At 45.7% G+C, this 24,273-nt stretch overlaps 1 protein-coding gene across 14 annotated transcripts in view; it reads right to left on the bottom strand.

The window, feature by feature from the left end:
- Agfg1 (ArfGAP with FG repeats 1) overlaps nucleotides 1-7,630 on the bottom strand; it is a 62,509-nt gene extending 54,879 nt beyond the window's left edge. For all 14 annotated transcript variants that reach the window (XM_029476142.1, XM_029476148.1, XM_029476154.1 and 11 more), the window contains exon 1: nucleotides 7,209-7,630. In XM_029476142.1, coding sequence (XP_029332002.1) covers nucleotides 7,209-7,375 — 167 coding nt within the window. In that variant the 5' untranslated portion in view covers nucleotides 7,376-7,630. The remainder of the gene's footprint in view (nucleotides 1-7,208) is intronic.
- Between the last annotated feature and the right edge of the window lie 16,643 nt (nucleotides 7,631-24,273).

Raw genomic sequence — 24,273 nt, 5'->3', positions numbered from 1 at the left:
CCTTGACACAGCATTATTCTGACATGGGGACTATCAGTCCTCACACAAAGTGCATGTGCTCACTGAGCCACCTTGACACAGCATTATTCTGACATTTAAAAAGAAAGAAAAGGAAAGAAAAGTGGGCCTACCACACATGAATGAAAACCTACACCAAAATATCCAAAATTTCAAAACAGAGTAGCAGAGATTAAAAACAAAAATACTCTCAAAAGGGGAAGAAAACATGGCACAAAGAATCAGTAACAAGAAAGGCACCACGTGCCATCCTGGAGTCTACGTGCAGAAGGCAAAGAGCCACCTCACTTGCAAAGTGACTCAGTGACTCCCCAGGCATCTCTAACCAAATGCTGGAGTGGAGAGGCCAGAGCGATAGGGAGCTCTCAGAAAACAGTAAGTGGGCTGGGGAAGACGGCTCAGGAGAACAGGACCACTTGCTGCACAAGCCCCATTCCCATTCCCTAGAAGCCACTTCAAAGCTGGCTGTGCTAACCTGGGCCTACCACCCTGGGCCTACAACCCCGGGCATGTGGTTGCTAGCCTAGCTCTATGTTCAGTGAGTGAGTGTCTCAAAGAAATGAGGAAGAGTGGCAGAGCAGCCATCCCAATGTCCTACAGCCTCCAGATACCACACATACATATACAACACACAAAGACCACACACACACACACACACACACACACACACACACTAATACAGTGTCTGTCTTATCACATGGAAATTTTACACTTCAGCCACAAATAATACCTAAAAGCTGAGTAATTATCCATACAGTAAAGCAAACCAAATGGAGAGAACTAGACCAACAGAACCTGAGGAAAGTATCTACAGTGTAAGAGGGTGATGAGAGCAAGATGGCCCGTCCTGTCTTCTTCCAGTAGTGAAAGGGTAGGGAGGGCCAAACTGGGAGACAAGACAATAGGAATATTGGGTTAGGTAAAAACAATAAATAGGAAAGGGGCCAAAGGCTTAAAGTCTTTTTGTGGTCCTCAGAAATTGGGGTCAGGGCTGGCAAGACGCCTCAGTGGTTAGGCGTTCTTGTTGCTTTTGCAGGACCATTGTTCGTTCACAGCCTTTACTTTTAACAAAGTGTATGTGGTGTTTTTAAAATAAGTAAATTCTGTAAAATTAACATAAAATGAACTCAAACTACTTTTCACATTTAAACTTAAGTAGCATATACTTACAGATTATTTTCTTTAGCTGGTGGGAAAAAATATTCCTGTAAAACTTAAAGACCTTTATAAACTTCAATAATCCCAAGATTCTTGACTGTACACTAGCTACATTTAAGAAAACACTTTGAACAAATGTTCCAAGGTAGAACCAACTGATTAAAACCTTGGAAAGAAAATGGATAAGGTTTTCACATGTTACATATATTACATATGTTTCATACATTAATTAGTTCCACTACTTTGAATTCTAATTCTACCAAAAGGCCTGCAAAATGTAGAGAAAAGACAAAAAGCTCTAGACATAACAATTCTAAGAAAATTTCCTTCCCTTTCCTTCAAGCGATGCCGTATTTCCTCTAGTAACAGAAGAAATCCATTCCTCTCTTACTCCAGCAGGCCTAAATTATACACAGTTACCTTTTGTACACTATTCCCAGCTCCCCAAGCCTCCTCTCCCTCAAGATAACAGCATTCCAACTCCTGGGATCTCTGCTATCTCCATCGCATTCCGGAGTGCATACTCCAGTTTGTTAAAGCACCTCTGAAAATAAGCCACCATAACACAAGTGTATAATTAATCAAAAGGATTAAGACTTTACTAAGAAGTCTTAAACAAATTACCCTCAAACGTCCTTTTTAGTGTGTTTTTGTTTTTCTGAGACAGGGTTTCTCTGTGTAATGCTTGCTGCTCTGGATCTTCACATATCGATCAGGCTGGCCTAGAACTCAGATCCACATGCCTCTTAATCCCGAATGCTAGGATTAAAGGTATGCACCACCACCACCCAGCACCTTCAAACTTTTAAAATAGACATCATTCCCTGAATTTTAAACAATTCAAATAAGTTTCCTGTCACTGATGTAAAGTAATGCATTTTCTTTTCCTCATGTAGTCAGGTGTCTGAAGCCACAGCTCCAGTGCACAAGCAGGTCATAAGGAATGCATGTGTTCCAGGCCAAGTTCTCCACACACACACACACACACACACACACACACACACACACGACAAGTGTACCCTGCTCCCTAGACTTCATAACTGCAGCCACCTGAAATGGGAAGTGCACAAGGGAAAGCTGCGGCAAGGGGTAAAGATGCCAAGTCCCAAAGCTCTCTTGAGGAGTATCTCACAGATGTGAGGACATGTGCAGCTCAGGGAAAAGACCAGTCCAGATATGCCTGTCCCTTGACCCACGCACTGCATGAATCCTTGTTTTGACTTCCCTTTGGAAAAGTTCCACACAATGTCTAACACATAATGGGCATTCAATGGCAAGCCCTACCTCCAACCAGTTAAATCCTATACTGACTAAGTAACGTTGTCCGAAGTCAGGCATGGTGGCAAATACTTGTAATCCCAAAGGCTAAGGAAGAAGTATGGTAAATTGAAAGCCATCCTAGCCATATGGTGGATCACGATCGAAAGAAATAAATCGAGAGAGAGAGAGAGAGAGAGAGAGAGCGAGCATGCGAGCACGAGCGCACTCGCATACAGATACACAAGCAAACTGTCTCTCAGATGTTCCTTTTTTATTTTGCCTAAGCCTTCACTAAACAATTTATGTGCTTGTTTGTTCAAAATAAAACAATCTCATGTTACTTTCTGATTCTCTCTTTACAATCTCCAGAAAACAATTTCCTTCCAAACTAGTCCTTAGGCAGTGCATTGTGGCTTACCAATAATTCCACACTCAGGAGACTGAGGCAGGACTAGCTCTGTTTACAGCCAGTGCAGGCTACACAATAAGACCCTGTCTCAAAATAACAAAAACAAAAAGTAGACTGCAGCTCAAGAGATAGAGTATTTGTCCCCAGTGCTGCATAAACCAGGCATGGCAGTGCACCTTGTGAACCTAGCACTTGGGAAGCAGTGCCAATAGGATCAGGAGTTCAAAGCCACATTTAACACTACAGTGAGTTTGGGGCCAGTCTGGGTTACAGGAAACTGTGTCTCCAACAACAAAAGTAATGACAACAAACCCCAGCCTCAGTCTGAGAGACTAAACCCAGAACCTCCAGCCGGGAGTTTATCATCCAGTCCCATAAAGACAAATTTTTGTCTGTAGTTTATTATTTGAATATCTGTTCATAGCTTAAGTATTCTACAAAGACAAAGAGAGAAACAAACCAGTAAGTCACAGCATGACTGGTTTCCCTCACAAACACTGAACTGCATCTAAATTCCAAGTCTCTCTTAAAAGTTTCAGAATTGTGTTCATTTACTCCGAATGAGCACCATCTGAGTATATGACAAAAATCTGAAAGGAAAAAAAAAAAAAACCAGAAGAGATTAGCTATGAATCTAGTAGTGCCAGCAAAGGTATTATTGAGGGAATAAAAAGTAGGTTATTATATCTATCATCCTAAAACATAGAACTCGTGACAGACATTGTTTAACTGTACAGTGACACTGCTAGAGAAGTCAGGCAGTGGCAGCCAACGAGCCTTGCTTCATCCTTGTACCTACCCTGCTTGCCCTATCCTCAAATATAGTACAGTCAGTAAGTTAATACAGCCATGTGCCAGTCCCACTTAACAACCATGAGCACACAACGCTGTCATCACAAATTTAAGTCTTAAGCCAAGGGGATGAATACATGCCAACATGTACATGAGTTACCCTTGATTACACCATATCGTCTACATAAGAAATCCATAATTATTACTTCATTCTTCCTAAGTTGTGTTCCAGCATTATGGCTTTCCAGAGATCCAACTCCTCAGGAGCTCCAGTTTCTCCACATGCTACAGCAGACACTCGCTCCATGGCCACACTGCAGCATCTGTGCTTTCTTTGCAGGAATCCGAGCCTTCTGCACTAGGACTCTAGCGATCCTAGTTCTAACATGAGGATGGAGCACGTATTGAAGACTCTGGCTCGGGGTAGACAGTGTCTGGCTAACCCAACTACACTCAAGTGCAGCTTGTGACAGTCCAGGAGCTGTAGACCACCATCTTTTCATATGAGGGAAGTAAATTATCATTTAAACCCTATCAGCAAATTGTCTTCATCTCTTGAGTCCATTTGAGTCAGGATTGAGGCTACAGCCCAAAAGGATCTGACAGGCTGATGGAGGCGCTTTTCACATCAGTATATTTTATTCCCTTCTCCCTCTTGTTAGCAATGCCCAGTGTGCATTGCAGTGTCTCAGACACTGTATGAGGCTATCTCTAGTATAGAAAACAAATCAGCAGAGGCTTTTATTCTCACTATTTCCTATCTGAGAAAAAAACTGCTGAGTGGCTATTTTCAGTATTAATCACATGGCTTTTAGAGGCAAAAGAAAAAGCAGGGTCACCTAGCTAAGTACCCCACTCTTTACTACTCAAAGCTGCTGCTACCTGCGACTTGTCTTTGAAGATCTTTCCTCAGACATCAACACCTCTGTGACATCTCCATATGAACCTTCACAAGTCCCAAGGATAACATATTCAAGAAAAAAAAATCCCTTAAAATAAAAAATTATACTGGCAGTCTAGAGCAACAGCTCAGTGCAGTAAAGGCACTGCCACCAAGCCTAGTGACCTAGTTCAATCTCCAGGTCCACAGGTGGAAGGCGAGAGCAGCCTCCTACAATCCCTCCTCTGAAGCCACCCAAGTGTGATAGTGCATGCATTTGTATACACAAGTGCACAGAAAAGAGCTGGGCAGTGGTGTGTGTCTGGCCTGATGTTCAGGTCCTTGATCCATTTGGAGTTGAGTTTTGTGTAGGGTAATAACTATGGGTCTGAGGCAGGGATGGTGGTACACACCTTTAATTCCAGCACTCAGGAGGCAGAGGCAGGCAGAGCTCTGTGAGTTCAGGGCCAGCCTGGTCTACAGAGAGAGATCCAGGACAGCCAAGGCTACATAGAGAGACCCTGTGGTAAAACAAACAAAATCACACTGACAGATCCTATATGTCTAATGTTTCTAAAATATTGAAAACATTTTATTACATACTTGCTGCAAGGGAAGCACTTTATGTACTTATAAAGACCTCTAAATCATGTTAATTCTAAAGCAATAAATTATACATATGTATGTATGTGTGTGTGTGTGTGTGTGTATATATATATATATATTTTTTTTTTTTTAACCAATCCAAAGACTCAAATACATCAAAGGACCTCATGCTTTGCAAAAGCAGGACATACTTCTTAAGCACATATTAAAAGTAAAGTACACGAGGCTGGAGAGATGGCTCAGTGGTCAAGAGCACTAGAGGTCTTGAGTTCAATTCCGATGACCCACATGGCAGCTTGCAACTGTCTGTAACTCCAGTTCCTGGGGATCTGACACCCTCATGCAGATATACATGCAGGCAAAACACCAATGCACATTAAAAATGAAAATAATTTTTTTAAAGGGCTGGAGAGATAACTCAGCAGTGACTGGCTGCTCTTCCAGAGATTCTGAGTTCAATTCCCAGCAACCACATGGTGGCTCACAACCATCTGTAATGAGATCTGATGCCCTCTTCTGGTGTGTCTGAAGACAGTGACAGTGTACTCATATACATATAAATAAATCTTTTTTTAAAAGTAAAGTACACTTTAAATAAATTGGACTATTAGCTTCACCAAAGTTGCCTAACATAAGTGACTTTAACATCCTAATTTTCATTTATAAATGAAAGCCATTAACCACACATGCAGCTGTGGAAAATTCGGAGTGTTTCCTAACTATAACCCTGAAAGTAACCTCTAGGACCCTCTTCCCGCACTACTCCAAAGCTGAACACAGTACCCAGACACTGGTCTTTCTTATGTATTTCCACTGTCTCCATTAGAATGTAAATGCTGAGATAAGGCATTTATTTATCACCACACCCTAACTAAAGCTTCATCCAAAAACCGAATAGGAACCACCCAAAATAATGTTATACTCATGAAGAACCAAAGATGCCTCCTTGCCCAAATTTAAAATGGAAGGGGGTCTGGGGGGAATAGTGAATTATTGGCCATGTCAACATCCTCCAACGTTTTACAAAATTTCCTATGTATTATGTACATTGCTACTAATATTATAATAAAAAATTTGGGGAGGGCCCAGGAAGAGGTTCAGCCTGAAAAAGTGAACCCAGATATACAAAACTTGCACACGTGTCCCACACTGCGACATGCACGGCAGTATTTTTTTAAGACCCAAGGAATAGTAACTACCAGATCATTAAAAATGCACTGAATTCAAGATAACTAGCAAATTATTGCATCTAACCAGTTCCAGCGTCACCTGCCAACCTTTCCAAGTGAAATTTCACAAGAACAAAAATTCCCATCACAACACAGCTTAAACAGAGAGGCCTAGACATGCCATCTGAGTAATTTCAGGCGGTCACCTCCATCTCCTCTCTCAATATTGTCTTCCCAGTCCCCATTTCTCCAGACAGATAGGACACTTGGGTACTGATACAGAAATCTCATCGAGCTCCATCCTTATTTTGAACCGCACAACTCCTGATAACCCTTTCCCAGAAAAACTTTCCCCAACTCAGGACACTTGGAGCCATGCAGCCACAACCCTCGTGCTTTTGCTGCCTCCCCGCCTCACGTAATTAATCCCCTAGGGAGAACTTTTCTCCTGGGATTCACACCTCAGCCATCAAGACCTATTAACGCCCCCCGCCCGCCCCCAACACGCCCCAGCTACCTGAGTGCTGTGGACCGGAGGAAGATCCCCAGCTTTCTGCGTCCCTGCTCTCACCCTCCCCACCAGCTCCGCGGCACCGAGCAGAGGCCGGGCTCCCAACCGCGGAGCTGCGGGTCGCACAAAGGCCCCGCACCGCCCTCCCGGGGCTGCTCCCCGCCTGCGCCCCCCCCCCAGGCCCGGCCACGCCCGCTGAGCGGCGGGAAGCCGGGATGCTCCGCCGGGCCGGCCGCTGGCTGACCCCGACCCCACCCACGCCCCACCCACGCCGGCCACCCCAAGGCTGGACCCTCGCCCGGCCAAAAAGCAAGAGCATCCCCGGCCCCCAAGGCCTAGGCTGGCCGCATCCCCAACGAGCCCCGCCGCCACGGCCCGGTACCCACGACCCCCGTCCGCACTCACAGGCTGCCGGAGCAGGAGGTGCACACGAACGAGCCGACCGTCATGTTCACGTAGGTGGGGCCGCGCTGGTCGCAGTCGAAACACTTGCGGTTGTGCGGCAGCCCCGTCATGTCCCGCAGCATCTTCAGGTGCTTCTCCTCCTGCTTCCGCTTCGCGCTGGCCGCCATGGCCGCGGCTCCAACCGAGGAGGCCGGCAGGGCCGGGAGCCGGCGGCGCTGCCGGGGCCCCGCGCTCCCTTCCCACGGGCCGCCCTGGCCGCCGCCGCCTCCGCCCTCCGCCCTCGCGGACTCCGGTCTCGGCCTCCGCTCGGCTCCGCCGGGCAGGACGAGGCGAGGAAGCTGCGCAGCACGCGCCGACCGGTCACACCAACCGGCCGGGCGGGACAACCGCCACCGCCGCCGCTGCCACCTTCCCGACTTCTCCTAAAGACGAGGTGGGGGGCGGGGGGAGCGGCAAGAGGAGACCCGCCTCGGGCGGCTGGGGGCCAAGTGCAGGCTGGCGCCCTCTGCTGGCCGGGAGGAGTCACTGCGGCCACGCTGCGGCAAGGGTCGGAGCTGGGCGGGGTAGAGAACACACAATGGTGTCAATAAATAACAGCCCTTATCCGCTGGGTGCCTGTACGTGCAAAGAGCTTCGTGTAAGCAGGCTATCTTCCTCCAGGCAGAAATGTTCCCGGCAGCTTCCCGCTGCTTTAGGGGACGCTCCAAATTCCTCCCTTACAGAATCTAGCCTAGTCGCCTTCTTCCAAGTCATCCCCATTCACTCTGCTACTCTAGACTTAGATTTGTATGGTGCACTGGGATAAATTTACGACGGTATTTACCTGCCGAAGCCAGAGTTCCAACATAGTCCAACTGCAACACCCACCTTTTGAGGCTGCAGGAAATCACTGCTAGCCCCTAGGACAGTGGTTCTGGGGGGGGGGGGTTGAACAACCCTCTCAGAGGGGTCACCTAAGACCATCGGGAAACACAATTATTTACATTACTATTCATAACAGTAGCAAAATTACAGGTATGGAGTACCAATGGAAATAATTTTGTGGTTGGGGGGTCACCACAACGTGAGGAACTGTATTAAAGGGTCGCAACAGCATTAGGAAGGTTGAGGACCCCTGCGGTAAGGTATGAGAAACCATCTGTACCCTCATTTCTCAAAGGAGTGTGGGGAGGCTCAAGAACTGAGTTACCGAATACTGTCCCAGCCCCCACTGCAAATGGAGTAGTTTTCACAAGAGGAGAATTCAAGTTTCCTAGCTGAAAATGCTGAGTCAGCCCCGGGGAACCATCAGGTTAACATTATAATAGTAAATGGCGTTATTATTAAAGGGAGGGGGGCAGATAGGATGGCTAGTGTTTCTGAACTGTTTCCTACATGAGAAATTTAACTATGCCTAGGATCCAGAGTTTATCTTCAACTATCAGCTCATGTCTCTTCTTGCTTTATTGATACGCTTCCCCCATCTCTCTGTCCCCTTGCCCAATTTAAAGAAAACTGTCAATATCATATTTATCTTAAAATAAACCCACTTATTACTAATATATATATACATATATATGTATATATGTATATATATATTTCAGGACTGAGACTGTAACTCAATGGCAGAGTGGTTTCTATGTATAGGCTGACCCTGGTTTGATCCCTAGCCCAAGAAAAGTAAAAACTCCCTCTTCCTCTCCCCTTTTTCCTTCCTCCTCCCTCCCTCTCCCTTCCTCTCTCTCTCTCCCTCTCCCTCTCTCTCCCTCTCTCTCCTCTCTCCTTTTCCTTCCTTCCCTCCCTTTCATGTAACTACAGTACAGCCAGCATACAGAGAAAGTTAGGACTAGTTCTTTGACAGTCATCAAATGTCCTGCCGCTGTTGACGTTAGTGCTCAGATCATTTATTTTTTAATCTAATACTTTCCCTTGACCGGTTAGTGTACAATTGTAGTCAGGTATTGACAGTCCAAGAATGGGGTCCCATGAAGAGATTTCTGAGTGCTTGTGAGAAAACTTCAAGTAACTTGTCCTTGGGATACATTTTCCATTCTCGTCCCAGGTGTAGCAGATAGAACTGAGTTTACTTCAGATGGCTCATTTACAACTGGCTACTGTTATCTGTTCCTGTGCCTCCGTGGACAAGTGTGTTCTCACCTCTCCAGCTTGCCCTTCAAGTGCTGCTTGCCCTGTGCCTGTATGCTTAAGTCACGTGACTCCTCTTAACCCTCAGAGTATAAATTGTCTGATGCTCCAAATAAAGTTGGCTCTGTGTGAGACTTTAGCCTACTTCATGTATCAGCTCCATTCTCTCAGACCCTAGAATCTCTCAGCCTCTAGAGCGGGGGAACCAGATGGTATGTCTCCTGCCATCTCTCTCTGCTCACACTCTCTCTTTCCTATAGTCTCTCACTGTGACATTTAGCATACCCCCATCCTCTCCATCGTCTACAAATACGAGGTGAAGTCTAGTTTATTTGTATCTGGTTCAGTTTGGGCAACAGCGTGTTTTTCCATTGGGAGGCATGTAACGGGTGTTGTCCTGATGCTAGCAGTCACTGACAGTGATATTCTGGTTCTGTCATATCCAATTCTTTATTATTTTAGCTGAAATATTTCCATTAAAATAGACAAAAAAAATGGGTTGGAGAGATGGCTCAGCAGTTAAAAGCACTTGCTGCTCTTCCAGAGGTCCTGAGTTCAATTCCCAGCAACCAAATGGTGGCTCACAACCATCTGTAATGGAATCTGATGTCCTCTTTTGGTGTGTCTGAAGACAGCTACAGTATATTCATATAAATAAAATAAATAAATCTAAAAAAAAATAGACAAAAAAGCAAAACCTGACGTGGTCCCTTTAGCACTAGCACTCAGGAGGCAGTAGCAGATGGGTCTCTATGAAGTCAAGATCAGCCCAGTTTACACACACAGCAAGTTCCAGGCCAGCCGGGACTACATGGTAAGAAGCTGCATCAGTGAGTCAATCAACCAACCAACCAATCAGAAGACCATACCCGCATCTGCTAAGCATGCATCAAAAAGACAAGATACACATTTTATTCTTTGCCTTTGCTTCTGAATTTCCAAGATCCCCTATTGATGACTCTCTCTTGGTCGCATTTCATCTTCCCATAGCGATCACAGCTTTTTTAAGTGTCCCTATAAATCAATGATGTCATTGCTGACATCATCTCACCATTGGCCAATGGGAGACTAAGTAAGCTCTAGTGTATTTTAACAAAACCTAGACTTATGATCCCGTGAGCCACCTTCTGTCAAGGTCCCAGGCTAACCAAGAGAGGAAGGCATGCAGAATGGTGGCCTATCAGAACAGAACAAAACTGCTGGCCCCTCTCTGAGGAGAAGGCAGCACCACTGTCTCTTACAGGTTCCGGGCAAAAGCCTCCCACCCCTCTTCCCCCACATCGCCCCTCCCACAGCCTTCGGCTTCTATTTTTGCCAGGCTCACTAATCATTTGTCTGCATTCTGGGTTGTTCATCTCTCCTGTGGTCTATCATCTAGTAAAAGCCAGAATCAATTGAAAAAGTGGGTAGCAGTAGCTTCTATGGCTCATTAGATGAGTGCTTGCATGTGCTGTGTGTTCATTGTTGAAAAGGATGTGGAGCCAGCTGAGGCTCATATGACGTCCAAGGTGTATTGTCTAAGAAAAACTGGCCCTCCAAATGTTAGCTTTCTCACCGCACATAAGATCAACATCAATTTCTCCTTTTAAAACATCAGAGAATAACTTGGGATGCAGGAAGGCTGTGTAGACTTTCATTTCTTTAACCCTCTCAAGAACATGAGAGATAATTATCCCACTTTATAGACAAGGAAACTAAAGCTTTGAAAGGCTGTCTTTTTTGTGAGCCACCGGTGAGGCAGGCAGTCAAGACTCAAACTCAAAACTCGTTCCACTGGCGCCTCCATCGTGTGTTTATTGGATTTCCTGAGCAGAAATTACCTTAAAAGACGTTAGTTTGGGGGCCAGAATCATCTTTTCAAAATGCAAATGCAATTCAGGCATCCCCCACAGAAAGCTCCCCAAACCCCTGTTAAGCCTTTCAGTGATTTCATGTTGCTTTTAAGATGAAAACCCAGGGGCTGGGGGGTGAGGAGTGGTTCTTCTTTTCTGTAACACAGATGGGCCTGAAACTCACCATGGAGCCTACGATGTCCTCGAATGTCTCTGGTCGTCCTCCCTCCACCTATCCAGAGTGGGATTACAAGCTTGTGTCCCATGCAAGGGAAGTACCATACTAACAACCGAGCTACAAGCCCAGGCCCTAAGAAGCTCCTTGTCTACCAAACCACGCCTCCCTGGCCCAGCCCCCACATGCTTTGGGTACCACTTTAAGTATCTACCACCGCTGTCCATCCCTGCTTCTAGTTTTATATGCACTCTTTCCTCTCGAAGGGCCTTTCCACCTATCACGGTTTTAAACCAAAAGTGGCTTCTCCCATCATATCCATCATGCCCAATTCCCCAAACACACACACACACACACACACACACAACCTCTGGATGGTCTGGAACTCACTGTGCTGGGATTTCTTTCAAGTCCTGGGATGAACACACCTGGCCCTAGGCTAAGTATTTTTCACAGATCTACCTATACAAATCCTATCCCATAATATATATTGATAGCCCATTTACCTCTTCTTTATGTCACACAGTGTTGTAGTTATTTACATTGCGGTGTGATTTCACTTAGATCCGTCATCCTGCTATGCACACACAATACACACACACACACACACACACACACACACACACAGAGATATCTATAGGCTTTGTTTAGGAAGAGACCAGGTACTAGGGCCCAGAACTGCATTATTGCTCCAGCACCTAAAATGGTGTTGGCACTTAGAAAGGGCTCAGTAAATATTACTTGGGTGAATAAATAAAATACAGCAACAGACAGTCAAATGGGAAAGTTCTCCTTGGTCTGAGGCAGCAGGGTTCAGCTTTCTGTTTGCTGTTTGGGCTCCCAGAATGGTGACAGTTCTGCCAAAACTATAGTGCTTTTTATTAAGGAATTTCCAAATTCTGAAACCAAGCCCCCCAATAGTTAAAAAAAAAAATCTAAAACCTCCTCGAATACTGACTGGATTACTTCAAGGTCCTTGCCTGTGTTATCACCAGGGGTGAGTCAGAGAAACATCCTGAACAAACCCTGGGGTTTGAGAGGCCCCACAGAGCCAGAAGCCAATGACCAGCTCATCATCTTCGGCTGCCCCGCCCTCCACGCCATAGGCCAGGCCCAAAGCAAAAGAAGGAGAAGCACAGCAGCCCTCCCTTGTTGCTGGTCTGGCGGAGGTTTCAACCCTCGGAGCTCTTGAGTGGGAAGGAGGGGGCTCCCCCTTCACGGAGGGCCATGCTTCATACTTCTGACACTATCTGGTCCCACAGAGTCACAGAAAGCCATTGCCACACAGGAACCTGCCCCCTTGGTCCTCCTTGCTACCTGCACTGTATTCTTATTTTGGTAGCTTGGATTTAGGTAGTGAATAATGGGGTTGCCTTATGTTGCTTTCTTGGATCTGAAAGGTCTGTTTTATGTTGCTAAGTTTTGCATTGCTGTGGCCATATATATACCGGACAGAAACCACTCAAAGGGAGAAGGGTTTATTTTGGCTCCTGGCTGTGCGGGCGTTTCAATGTACCATGACAGGGAAGGCCTTGCTGCAGTCATGGGACCAGGAGTATGTAATGGAGTCTGGCTCATGTGGCACAAATCAGCAAGCAGAGGACAAGGGGCTGACAACAGGGCCAGATATTCAGACGCTTACCCCTAGAGAGGAACTCCTGCCCACCACATGCCACCCCCACCCCATGAAAGGACTCCAGAGCCTTCAAAATAATACCATGGGTGCTTGCTTCTGGACAGGCATGCTGTTACAGGCTTGTATTCCCAACGGCTCAAAAGCTGAGACAGGAGGATGGCAAGTTCAAGGCCTACCTTGGCAACTTAGTGTTTTGTTTTTGTTGCTGTTTCTTTGTTTTAATGGCAGAGTTATTGCACTTGCCTAATGCCCTCAAAGTCCTTGATTCAACCCTAGTGTGTTGGTTTGAATGATAGCTGTTTAGGAGTTTGTGAAAATTTGTGGAGGTGGAGTCTTACTGGAGGAAATGGGTCACTAAGGGTGGAGTTTATATGTTTCTAGACTCACCACACCTCCTGTTTATATGTTTATAGACTCACCACACTTCCTGTTTGCTGTATCTGCTTCTTGCTTGCAGTAAAGGTTGCGAGCTCCCAGTATCCTGCTTCTGCCTCCAAGCCTGTGGCTTGCTGCCCTGTGTCTCTGACATCATAGACTTTTACCCCTAGGAACCGTAAGCCCAAATAAATCCTTTCTTTGATCAGTTGCCTTGAATATGGTGTTTTATCACAGCAAAAGAAAAGTAACCAATGTACCTGGGTACCACTAAATAAATAAATGAATAAACAAACAAACAAACAAACCAATCAATCAATATGCCACCTACTAAGCACAAAGTATTAAAAAACATGAGCCTGTTCGGGGACATTGAAGATTCAAACCAGAGCAGTTTAACTACCTTCTGAAGAGATCTTCATTTTGAGAATTATTTTGCCTCTTTTTTTTTTTTTCAGAACCTCGAAAAAAATTAAAAGAAGCATGAGTCTTCTCTGTGGTTCCCCACCTTCCTCCCAAGCCCTAACCATCTTGCCTGGTCCCAAAATATATAGCCTGGAGTCTCATAGAGACCTCCAAATCTCTTCCCAGGCAATCCATTCTGACTGGCTGATGGTGTGCTCCTGTCTCCATTCTTAGTCTTCAGTTGTTGCTTCACCCTGAGCTCCTCTGGGACCTGAGACTGACTCTCCAGAGAGGCAGGGGTTAACTGACAGCAAGAAGAATTCAGAGTGTAGGGAAACCAGGGTTGGATGTGTGTTTTCCTTTTTGATGAACCTTCTTCCCTCCCTGTGGCATGACCTTTTCCAGCTTTTGACCAAGGAATCAATACTAATTTTTATGGCCCGTGTAAGTCATGCAAAGGAAACGTCAGTGTTGGCTACACAAACGCCTCCAGGACCCCACAGGTTTCACGTGGTGGGTGCTCGCCCAAGCACAAAGCACTGTACAAACAGAGTTAACGTGATATTTTCCCTTCCTCTTCTTCCAATAGTACCTTCCTTCAGCTGTGGTTTGCTAAATTTTTTTTTTAGCATTGCTTTCTGGCTTACTTTTTCAATTTTCGAAAAAAGCAGTGAGCTATAAAGGCGGGTGGGGGAGAAATTACTAAGAACCAGCAGTCAGTGTGCACTTCCTGGAAATAGGGTACTTTCTGAGTATTGTACAGACGGCACCCAGGGTGTCAAAACCAGACACCCAAAAGATGTGAGTTCCTCACCACCAAAGCTGACAGGTAATCACCTGGCTGCTGCCTCCATGTCATGGGTGTCTGTCTTCCTGTGATGCTTGCACACTAAGCGCTGGCTGTCCCTGCTGATGAAGACCTGCTTTGTGGCTTCTACTTGAATTCTCTTTTCTGTGCTCATTTTAAACTGTCCCTCACCAGCTGAATTTAGTGTGCTCAGAGAGTTCTGAGACCTGATCATAACCTTTGTTTCTTTGCTGGGCCACAGAAAATACTCCCATTGGTTAGTGGAGCCCATTTCAGGCCATTCCAGAAACCCAACGCAATCTCCTCTGGCTTCATTATTCACTTATCAGAAAAGCAGTTCCTAGACCTTCAAGGGAAACCAGCAGTAGCTTCTAGGCTTCTGTCAGCATCGATGTACTGAGCAGCGGCTCTCTGCCAGACAGGGCACCAGACACAGTGTCTCATCTAGGAGGGCTTCTGTCCCATGTATAGTGTAATTGGCCAGATGACTCAGAGGCCAAAGGAGGCAGGGTGATGGAATACACAGGGGAAGGAGCAGAGTCCGCAGGCAGGGCAGTCACATGGTCCTGAGTAGGTGAAAGAGGGACAATCCTCAGACTCACATAGCTGAGAAATGACATACAGCATGCATGACCCAGCTTGGAGAGTCTGCACCAAGCCGCCTTCCTTCTTTGTCAGTCTGTGCCAGAATGAAGACTCCCAGGCTGCCCGGTTGGCCAGTACAGAACTTGAATCGAAATCTTTGGCAGCCAAGGGAAAGAGAAAAAGCCCCTGCCTCTGCAACAGGAAGAGTCTGGGGTAAGAAATGCTCCATTCACACTGTCAATGGAACGTTGTTCTTGCCCATGACTGAAAAGAGAAAGGGGAGCTTCCCTTCTGGTTCAGGGGAAAGAAAGAGGCCCCTGTGGGCAAAAAAAAAAAAAAAAAAAAAAAAACCCTGCTCTAGCGATCAGAAAGGAAACTCCCACAGGGCTTTCTGGTCCCACAGAGAAAGGCAAATGGACCCTTCCTGTCTTTCCTCCATTTGAAGGGAGCACATAGAGTGATATTTTATTATTACAGTGTGTGTGTATGTGTGTGTGTGTGTGTGTGTGTGTGTATACCATAGAACCATGCGGAGATCAGGGGTGACTTCTCTCTTTCTACCAAGTGGAACACAAGGATCAAACTCACCTTGTCCAAGCTTGGTGAGAAGCAATTGCTGTCCTAGATTAAGGTACTTTGCACTTAGCCAAAAAGACCTAGAAGCAATGATAGAGGTGTTGTAAAAGTGGCTCTCTAAAACACTCATTGTAATGAAATTTTTTGGTTTCTTTAAAAATCCAGTTATTTGCTGGGCAGTGGTAGCGCACGCCTTTAATGCCAGCACTTGGGAGGCAGAGGCAGGCAAATTTCTGAGTTCAAGGCCAGCCTGGTCTACAGAGGGAGTTCCAGAACAGCCAGGACTACACAGAGAAACCCTGTCTTGAAAACAACAACAACAACAAACCCAAACAAACAAAAAACCCAGTTATTTTATGTGGTTATGTTTTTGTTTTAATCCCAGGTGTAAGATATGGGGCCACTTCTGATTGTCCCCAGCCACTAACTCTGATTTGTTTCATGTTCTAGGAGAACTTGATTTTTGCCAACTGCAGATAGTTTATGTTTGAAATGCTGGGGACTCTTGAGAGGGCATAAATTTGAGAGCCCCAAGAGAGACCCTGGTGGCTGCTGCTGTCCCTGTTGTTGGCATTCCTTCTACACTCTACCCAACAGTTACCTAGCAACAGCCAGGTAGGCCTGGCTTGCTATAAAAGGGACTGGCCTCTCTGACTCTTTCTGACTCTGACTCTCTGTCTCTGTCTGTCTATCTGTCTGTCTGTCTGTCTGTCTGTCTGTCTNTCTGTCTNTCTCTCTCTCTCTCTCTCTCTCTCTCTCTCTCTCTCTCTCTCTGACTCCTTTCTCACTCTGCCCCCTCTTCTCTCCCCCTCTCTCCACGTGTTCTGGATGGTTTCTTCTTCTTCTTCTTCTTCTTCTTCTTCTTCTTCTTCTTCTTCTTCTTCTTCTTCTTCTTCTTCTTCTTCTTCTTCCTTCCTTCCTTCCTTCCTTCCCTTCCTCCCTTTCCCTCTTTCTCTCTTTCTCTGCCCCTATTCCCTCTTCAACTCTCCTTCCCATGCCCCCAAATAAACTCTATTCTATACTATGCCCAACATATGGCTGGTACCTTTCAGGGGAGGGGGTATTCCTCAGCATGGACCCGCTGAGGTATCCCCTGCTACCACCACATACTGTGTAGTACAAAGCATATCCTTGACTCTATAAAACATATCTTTGGTCTTTATAAAATAAAACACATCACTTGCTTGCTGCTGTTGTTTCCTACTGTTGTGTTTTTGCTATTACTGAATTGCTGGTTGGAGATATTCTGGTGATGAAGAGAGTGGCTTACCCCTGCAAACTCAAGGCCCCTAATCATCAGGAAGTAGTGTCCCCCTTTTTTCCCCAGCCCATTCCAGCCAAATTGTAGTTCAAACTTCAAATGACTCTAAACCATCAAGTATTTATTTATTTATTTATTTATTTATTTATTTATTTATTTTTGAGACAAGGTTTCTCTGTGTGGCCCTGGCTGTCCTAGAACTCACTCTGTAGACAAGGCTGGCCTTGAACTCAGAAATCTGCCTGCCTCTGCCTCCCAAGTGCTGGGATTAAAGGCATGTGCCACCACTGCCAGGCCTTAAACCATCAAGTTTTGCTGGGATTTGAACTTGGGACCTTGAAAGAGCAGTCAGTGCTCTTAACCACTGAGCCATCTCTCCAGCCCTTCTTTAACCTTCTTTCTCTTCTACCTAGTATTGAGAGGTTGGAAGGAATTGGAGTAGAATAAGTGTAGATAGGGTGGTAGATAAATAGAACCCAGTAAGTACAGTACAAAATAACCAAAAAAAAAAATATAGCTACAACTCATTACTTTTCTCACTGACTTCCAGCAGCCAGGCAGTGTGACTTTTGATACAACTTTGGGTGAACTGAACATCAAGTACCTCTGTTGTGCCATCCTGAGATGGGATGGGATGTGCCCAGAACTACAGACCTGACACCCCAGTAATAATGCCTGACGTTTTCTGCTACTAGGCACCTTCTGTAGAGTGGCCCCCATTAATCTTTGGCTGTAAGGATTAATCCTTACAGCAGCCTTTGTAGGTAGATCGTATTGTTATGACCACTTTACACATGAAGAACTAAGGCTCCAGATGACCTGACCACCATACCTTGATCCTAAGGCTATGAAGCCATGGAGCTGGGGTTAGAAGAAAGGTGATTCTTATTAGAGGCCGTGATTTAACCAATTTAACCAGCTGTTCAATCTGGCAGGATCTAAAACCGCCTAAGGGACAAGCCTCGGGGCATGTCTATGAAGTATTTTCTATGTTTTGATAATTGGTGTGGGAGTAGCCACCCAAAAGTGGGCAGCGAGTGCCATTCTATGGGCTGAGATCCCAGACAGAGCAAAAAGAGACAAGTGATCTGTCAAGCATCTCTCTCTCTCTCTCTCTCTCTCTCTCTCTCTCTCTCTCTCTCTCTCTCTCTCTCTCTCTCTCTCTCTCTCTCTCTCTCTCTCTCTCTCTCTCTCGGCTTCCCAATTATGGATACAACTGCCTTCTGCTCCTGCTGCCTACCTCCTGCACTGTGATGGGTGGTACTTTCAAACCTCAGCCAAAATAAACCCTCCTCTAAAGCTACTTTCCCCAGGTACTCTGTTGTAACCTCTTTCTTGGGAGTCCAACCCTGTTCTGTGTCAAACCAGGAAAAGGATGGTGGCCAAGGTCCAAGTAAGTGTCCTTCTTCCCAGTTCAATCTGGGGACAAGACTGACCTGGGTGATTTGACCTGAAGCCTGCCTCCTGAGGCTGCTGCTGCCTTCGTCTGCTAGCCAGAAGACGCTTCACATGAAAAGTTATTCAAATCAAGGAAATCACCTGAAATACACACACACACACACACACACACACACACACTCAGCCCCCACCCGGGAAAATGCCCTGAATATCCACACTGATAATTGCTTTGCTCAGGTCTATCACTGGTACTGTGCTGAGAGATCAGAGTGAAATAGGTACACACATGAGATCACTGGAGCAAGTGTGCAGGAGCATTCCTACAGCCATTTTTAGTGTAAATAATTGTATAGTAAAAGTATTACTGAGTATCCCAGCCCCAGGGCTGCTAATGACCCAGAAAGGGATGGCTTAAGTGAGACAATACACTGAGTGCAGCACCAGCACCATGGGTGACCATCACTGCCTGCGCTCTTCCTGGTTTGAAACGTACCTAACTCCCCCTCCATTTAGTGTGTGTCACCTCAAGGCCATCTCACATCAACCACAGCTGCAGTTCAGCTGGGACTTCCAGAAGCTTCTGTAAGTGAAACCCACTCCTGCTTGTCCTTAAATTCTGCACTTGGATTGGCTAGGGTCACTGCGGTCGAAGTGGCCTGGAAGTCAGTCAGTTACCTGCATTGAGGGCTCTGTTTTATTCTGTCCATACAAGTTTTTATTTGTTCTGAGTAAATATCCGATGGAGTTCAGTTCAGTCCAATTGTCAGATGAAATGCCCCACACGCTGCTCACCACAGAAATGGCATGTCCATGTGTTAATGTTTAACTAGAGGGAGGAAGTGGAGTCATGGTGTCCATCTTTAACTGGTCCTGGGTCTCCTGTGTGGTCCTGACCTTCAGGAGATGGGAGAGCAATGATGGGCTTTAGAGTTAGTCTCAGTTCAACCTTAAATGTCTTGCTTAGGACCTCCAGCATTCTGTTGGACTTTTCCGTGCCTCGGTTTCCTTACCTGAAGATTGGGGGGGGGGGGGAATCTTACCATCCTTATGAAGTTGCTGTGTCCATTCAATGGCTTCATCAATGATTTAGGATAAGGAAGAAATCAGTCCACCATCCCCACTCTTGCCACAGTAAGGACTCTGTGTGGGTTCCGGTAGCATGAGGTACCTGCGCTCTTGACCAAAGCTAGGGAAACTTTTAAGTAGTAACTTGAGTACTTCTGAAGTGGTATCATATCTTGTTCTAATCTTCTCTTTTAAAAATTGAATTTGAGCCTGGCAATGGTGGCGCACGCCTTTAATCCCAGCCCTTGGGAGGCAGAGGCAGGCNGATTTCTGAGTTCGAGGCCAGCCTGGTCTACAAAGTGAGTTCCAGGACAAGCCAGGGCTACACAGAGAAACCCTGTCTCGAAAAAGCCAACAAACAAACAAACAAACAAACAAACAACAACAACAACAAAAACACACCAAATAAATAAATTTTTAAAAATTGAATTTGTCCCTCATTGTGTGTGTGCATGCGTGTGTGTATGTGTGTGTGTGTGTGTGTGTGTGTGTGTTTAATGCAGATAGATACAAAATCAAGAGGAGCCTCTTAAGGAATGTTAACTATGCTGTCTGGGCTCACCTCTCCTGCCTGGGTGGCCTGTAGATAATCACTGTTCACCCTCGTGCCATTCCTAACCTGCAGATTGCTCCAGATGAGCCCAGGTGGCTGGGAGCCTCGCCTTTCCTTGACTAAATGACCTTCCGACCTTTGCTCTGCCTCACGTGACTAGATCTCTGCTCTATTTAAACTTCTGCTGGCTTCCCTTGGTGCAGCTGAGGCCTAGAGACCTCTCTTTCTAGGGCAGCAATCTCTCCTAGGATTTCTTTGAATAGCTGTACTCTGACATCTGTGGCCATGTAGAATAATGAGGAGCCCTGAACACTGTTATTGAAATGGTACTTAGGCTGACAAAGTCTAGGACAACTGTTACCTGGAAGTTTCAGGTTTGATTTTATTATAGGTCTTAGATTTTTCTGTCTTAATTTTTCTGAGCCCCTCTTACATACCAGTAAGTGTATGCTCATTTTCTACCTCTATAACTACCTCTCTATCTCTCTCCTCCCCAACCCCCTCTCTCTCTTCCCCACTCCTCTCCTGTATTCTTCAAATCCAATTTTTGGCAAACTCTAAGCTACATCAAAACCATATAGAGCAGCAGTCCTCAACTTGTGGGTCACAACTCCATCAGGTGCCACATACCAGATGTCCTGCATATAAGATATTTACATTACAACTCATAGCAATAGCAAAATTGCAGTTGTGAAGTAGCAATGAAATAATTTCATGGTTGGGAGTCACCACAACGTGAAGAACTGTATTAAAGGGTTGCAACATTCGAAAGGTTAAGGACCACTGGTTTAGAGGCAAAAATTAGATGGGTACCTGGTGGTACATACCTTTCATTCCAGCTCTTGGGAGAGAGAAGCACACAGATCTCCATGAGTCATAGGCCAGACTGGTCTACACAGCAAGTTCAGGTAGAGTGAGACCCTGTGTCAGGACTAATTTTGATTGTCAACTTGACACACCTTGGAATAAGAAGCCTTAGTTAAGGAATTGCGTGGGGGAAGGGCACCTGAATTCAGGGTTTGCCAGTGAGCATGTCTGTGGGGCATTCTCTTGATTGCTAATAGTTACCAAATGGCCTAGTTCACTGTGGGTGGTGCCATCCATTGGTGGGTGGTCCTATTAAGAAAAGTAGCTGAGTTACCTAGAGGAAAGGAGCCATAAATAGTGTTCCTTTGTGGCTTCTGCTTCACTTTCTGCTTCCAGGATCCTGCCTGAGCTCCTGCTTCGGCTTCCCCTTATAGACTATAACGCACGCACACATGTGAGTTTTGAGGCAAGGGAATAGCAGGTCCAAGAGAACAACTGAGTTGAAAGTGGGGCTACTTTTTGTCTGTGATTCTTTTGATCTTAGTTCTCTTTGATTACTCTTAGGGAAGGGGTGTGTGCACGCTGCCCTGTGGAGGTAAGAGGACACTTCTGTGGGAGGAGGATCTTCAACATTGTCCCTCCGTACAGGAAGGGCCCATTTAGACATGGAAGTAGGATTCTGTCACACTACTATGCACCCAGGAAAGTCTCGTGTCCAACCTGTGCTCACTATCTGACCCTCTCCCTACATAGCATCCATGAGGGGCTGGAGAGATGGCTCAGTGGTTAAGAGCCCTTGCTACTCTTCCAGAGAACTCAAATTTGATTCCCATCACCCAGGAGGCTACTCACAATCATCTGTAGCCCCTGTTCCAGGAAATCAAGTGTCGTCATCTGATATCTGTAGACACCAGGCATGCATATGTGACACAGACATACATGCACATTAGATAGTCATACACTCACCAGATGCCTGCCTGGGAGTTTCCTCTAGCCTTGGCTCTCCTTTTAGCTAGACACTGGCCTGGATAACTCCTTAACTTCTCTCCGTCTCAATTTTTCCTCTGGGGCTGTCTACAGTTGACCCCTATTTAATATGGTGGTCTGGCCTCTCTTATCTTCCCACACATACCCACCTCTTTATGTAGGAACTTCCTAGATAACTATATGATTCTGGTAAATTATGTTTGAGGTCTTCCTATGCCCCGTGAGACTGTAAGCTCTAAGAAGGCAGGAGGAGTCTTTTCTGCTTTTTCTCTAATGTATTCTAAGTGCCTTAAAAAGGGCTAGGCACTTAGAGGGCTGTTTCTAGGTGATGGTTGGACACTAAGCCCTTGGTGCATCGAATGATGACTAGCAGTCAGACCATCACCTCTAAAAAAGATTAGGAAGTAAGAACGGGGTGGAAAAAACAGCAGAGAAGCCTGAACACAGTGGTAGATGTCATGACTTTCCAGTATATATACTTGTTGATGTCGTTTACCTGGTTTAAAAAAAACATAATGATCTTTTGCGTTCTGAAATACAGAAACGTAAATGAAAATATCGCAGCTCATACATGATGCATTTTTAAAAATTGTTTTATTTACATTCCAAATGTTGCCCCCCTCCCCCATCCAAGCGTTCTTCACTCTCTACCCCTCCCCTTTGCCTCTGAGAGAGTGCTCCCTCCACCCCCCACCACTATGTATTCTAAACCGTGAGGAGAAATACAGCCATTCAACTGGCTTTATCATCTGCAAATGTGGACCACATGTTCAGGAGTCTACTTATTCTTTCTGGAGTCTTCTTAGAAGGGATCACCTAAGAAATAATTTATTTTCTTTTCATTTTACACCTCACTCCAATTCTCCCCAGTGCACCATCCCATCTGCCTCTCAGCTTCATGTGTCTTTTAGTTTTGTTTGTTACTGATAAACCTCAAGTCCAACCAGCGCTGCCCAAATGCAGGTGGTATGTGGCCATCTACCGAAGCATGAGCAACCTACCACAAACAGGCCACACTCCCAAAGAGTGCCTTCGTTCCCAAGCAGCCATCAGATGTCAGTGGTGCCTCCTGTAGGGGTGGGGTCTTGGGGAGGGTCCCTCCTAGTTCATTCTGGATTTTTAATTTTCTTTCTTTCTTTCTTTCTTTCTTTCTTTCTTTCTTTCTTTCTTTCTTTCTTTTTTTTCGAGACAGGGTTTCTCTGTATAGCCCTGGCTGTCCTGGAACTCACTTTGTAGACCAGGCTGGCCTCGAACTCAGAAATCTGCCTGCCTCTCTGCCTCTGTCTCCCAAGTGCTGGGATTAAAGGCATGCGCCACCACCACCTGACTTCATTCTGGATTTTTTTCCATGCGTTTTTTTTTTTTTTTAAAAACATTGTGATAGCAGTTTCCCCTCCCTCCTCTCCTCCCCTCTCAGACTCTCCCCCTCCATCCCTTCTGCCCTACCCCCATCCATCCCTCCTGTTTCTCTTCAGAAATGGGCAGGCCTCCTATGGATAACAACCAGACATAGCATAGCAAGTTGCAGTAGAATAGGTACCTCCCCTCGAGTTTTAAGGCTAGCAGAGGCAGCCCAGTATGAGGAACAGGGCCCCTAAAGCAGGCTAAAGAGTCAGAGATAGACCCTGTTCCACTATTAGGAGTCTCATAAAAAGTCCAGCCTAGGGCTGGAGAGATGGCTCAGCGGTAAAGAGCACCAACTGCTCTTCCAAAGGTCCTGAGTTCAAATACCAGCAACCACATGGCGGCTCATAACCATCCGTAATGAGATGTGACAACCTCTTCTGGTGCATCTGAAGACAGCTACAGTGTACTTAGATATAATAATAAATAAATCTTAAAAAAAAAAAAAGAAAGGACAGTTGTGTAGAGGGAGGACTCTGATGAAACATCAGATTTCTCTTTATTGGATGACAAATATAGAAAACAGAAATAAATATACAAAATTCAAGTGCTTGACGGGGTCCACCTGTCCCTGAGAATTCATGTCTGATAACTGTCGATAGAGGAGAAAGATATTTGCACACGCTCCTGTAAACAAACTCCTGGCCACACCTTGTAAACAACCCTAATGAAATCCATTGGGTCACTAAATAAATAGACATAGAAAGAAACTAGAAGGACAGACAATATGGTAGTGTCTGTGCTAGGCTCGCTGCTGCGGACCTTCCAGCAGGCATTTCCTCCATCAGTGTCAGGTCAAGTTCGAGGTTACTATGTAGACTGGAGAATGTTGCGTGATTTGAAGAGACGGAAAATGGCTTGTGAATATGCAGATGAGAGGCTTCGGATCAATTCACTCAGAAATAATACCATTTTGCCAAAGGACCTTCAGGAAATGGCTGGTGATGAAATTGCTGCCCTTCCTGTCCTGTTAGAATCAGAAATCGGGGTGTTTTGACATCTCGCCCACGTGGTGTTAAGCATCGCTCTCTCTCTCTGTCTCTGTCTCTGTCTCTGTCTCTGTCTGTGTGTGTG

Source organism: Mus caroli, chromosome 1, assembly GCF_900094665.2.
Source record: "Mus caroli chromosome 1, CAROLI_EIJ_v1.1, whole genome shotgun sequence".
Taxonomy (NCBI): domain Eukaryota; kingdom Metazoa; phylum Chordata; class Mammalia; order Rodentia; family Muridae; genus Mus; species Mus caroli.
The sequence above is the reverse complement of the archived record's forward strand: the minus strand, read 5'-3'. Positions and strand labels throughout refer to the sequence as shown.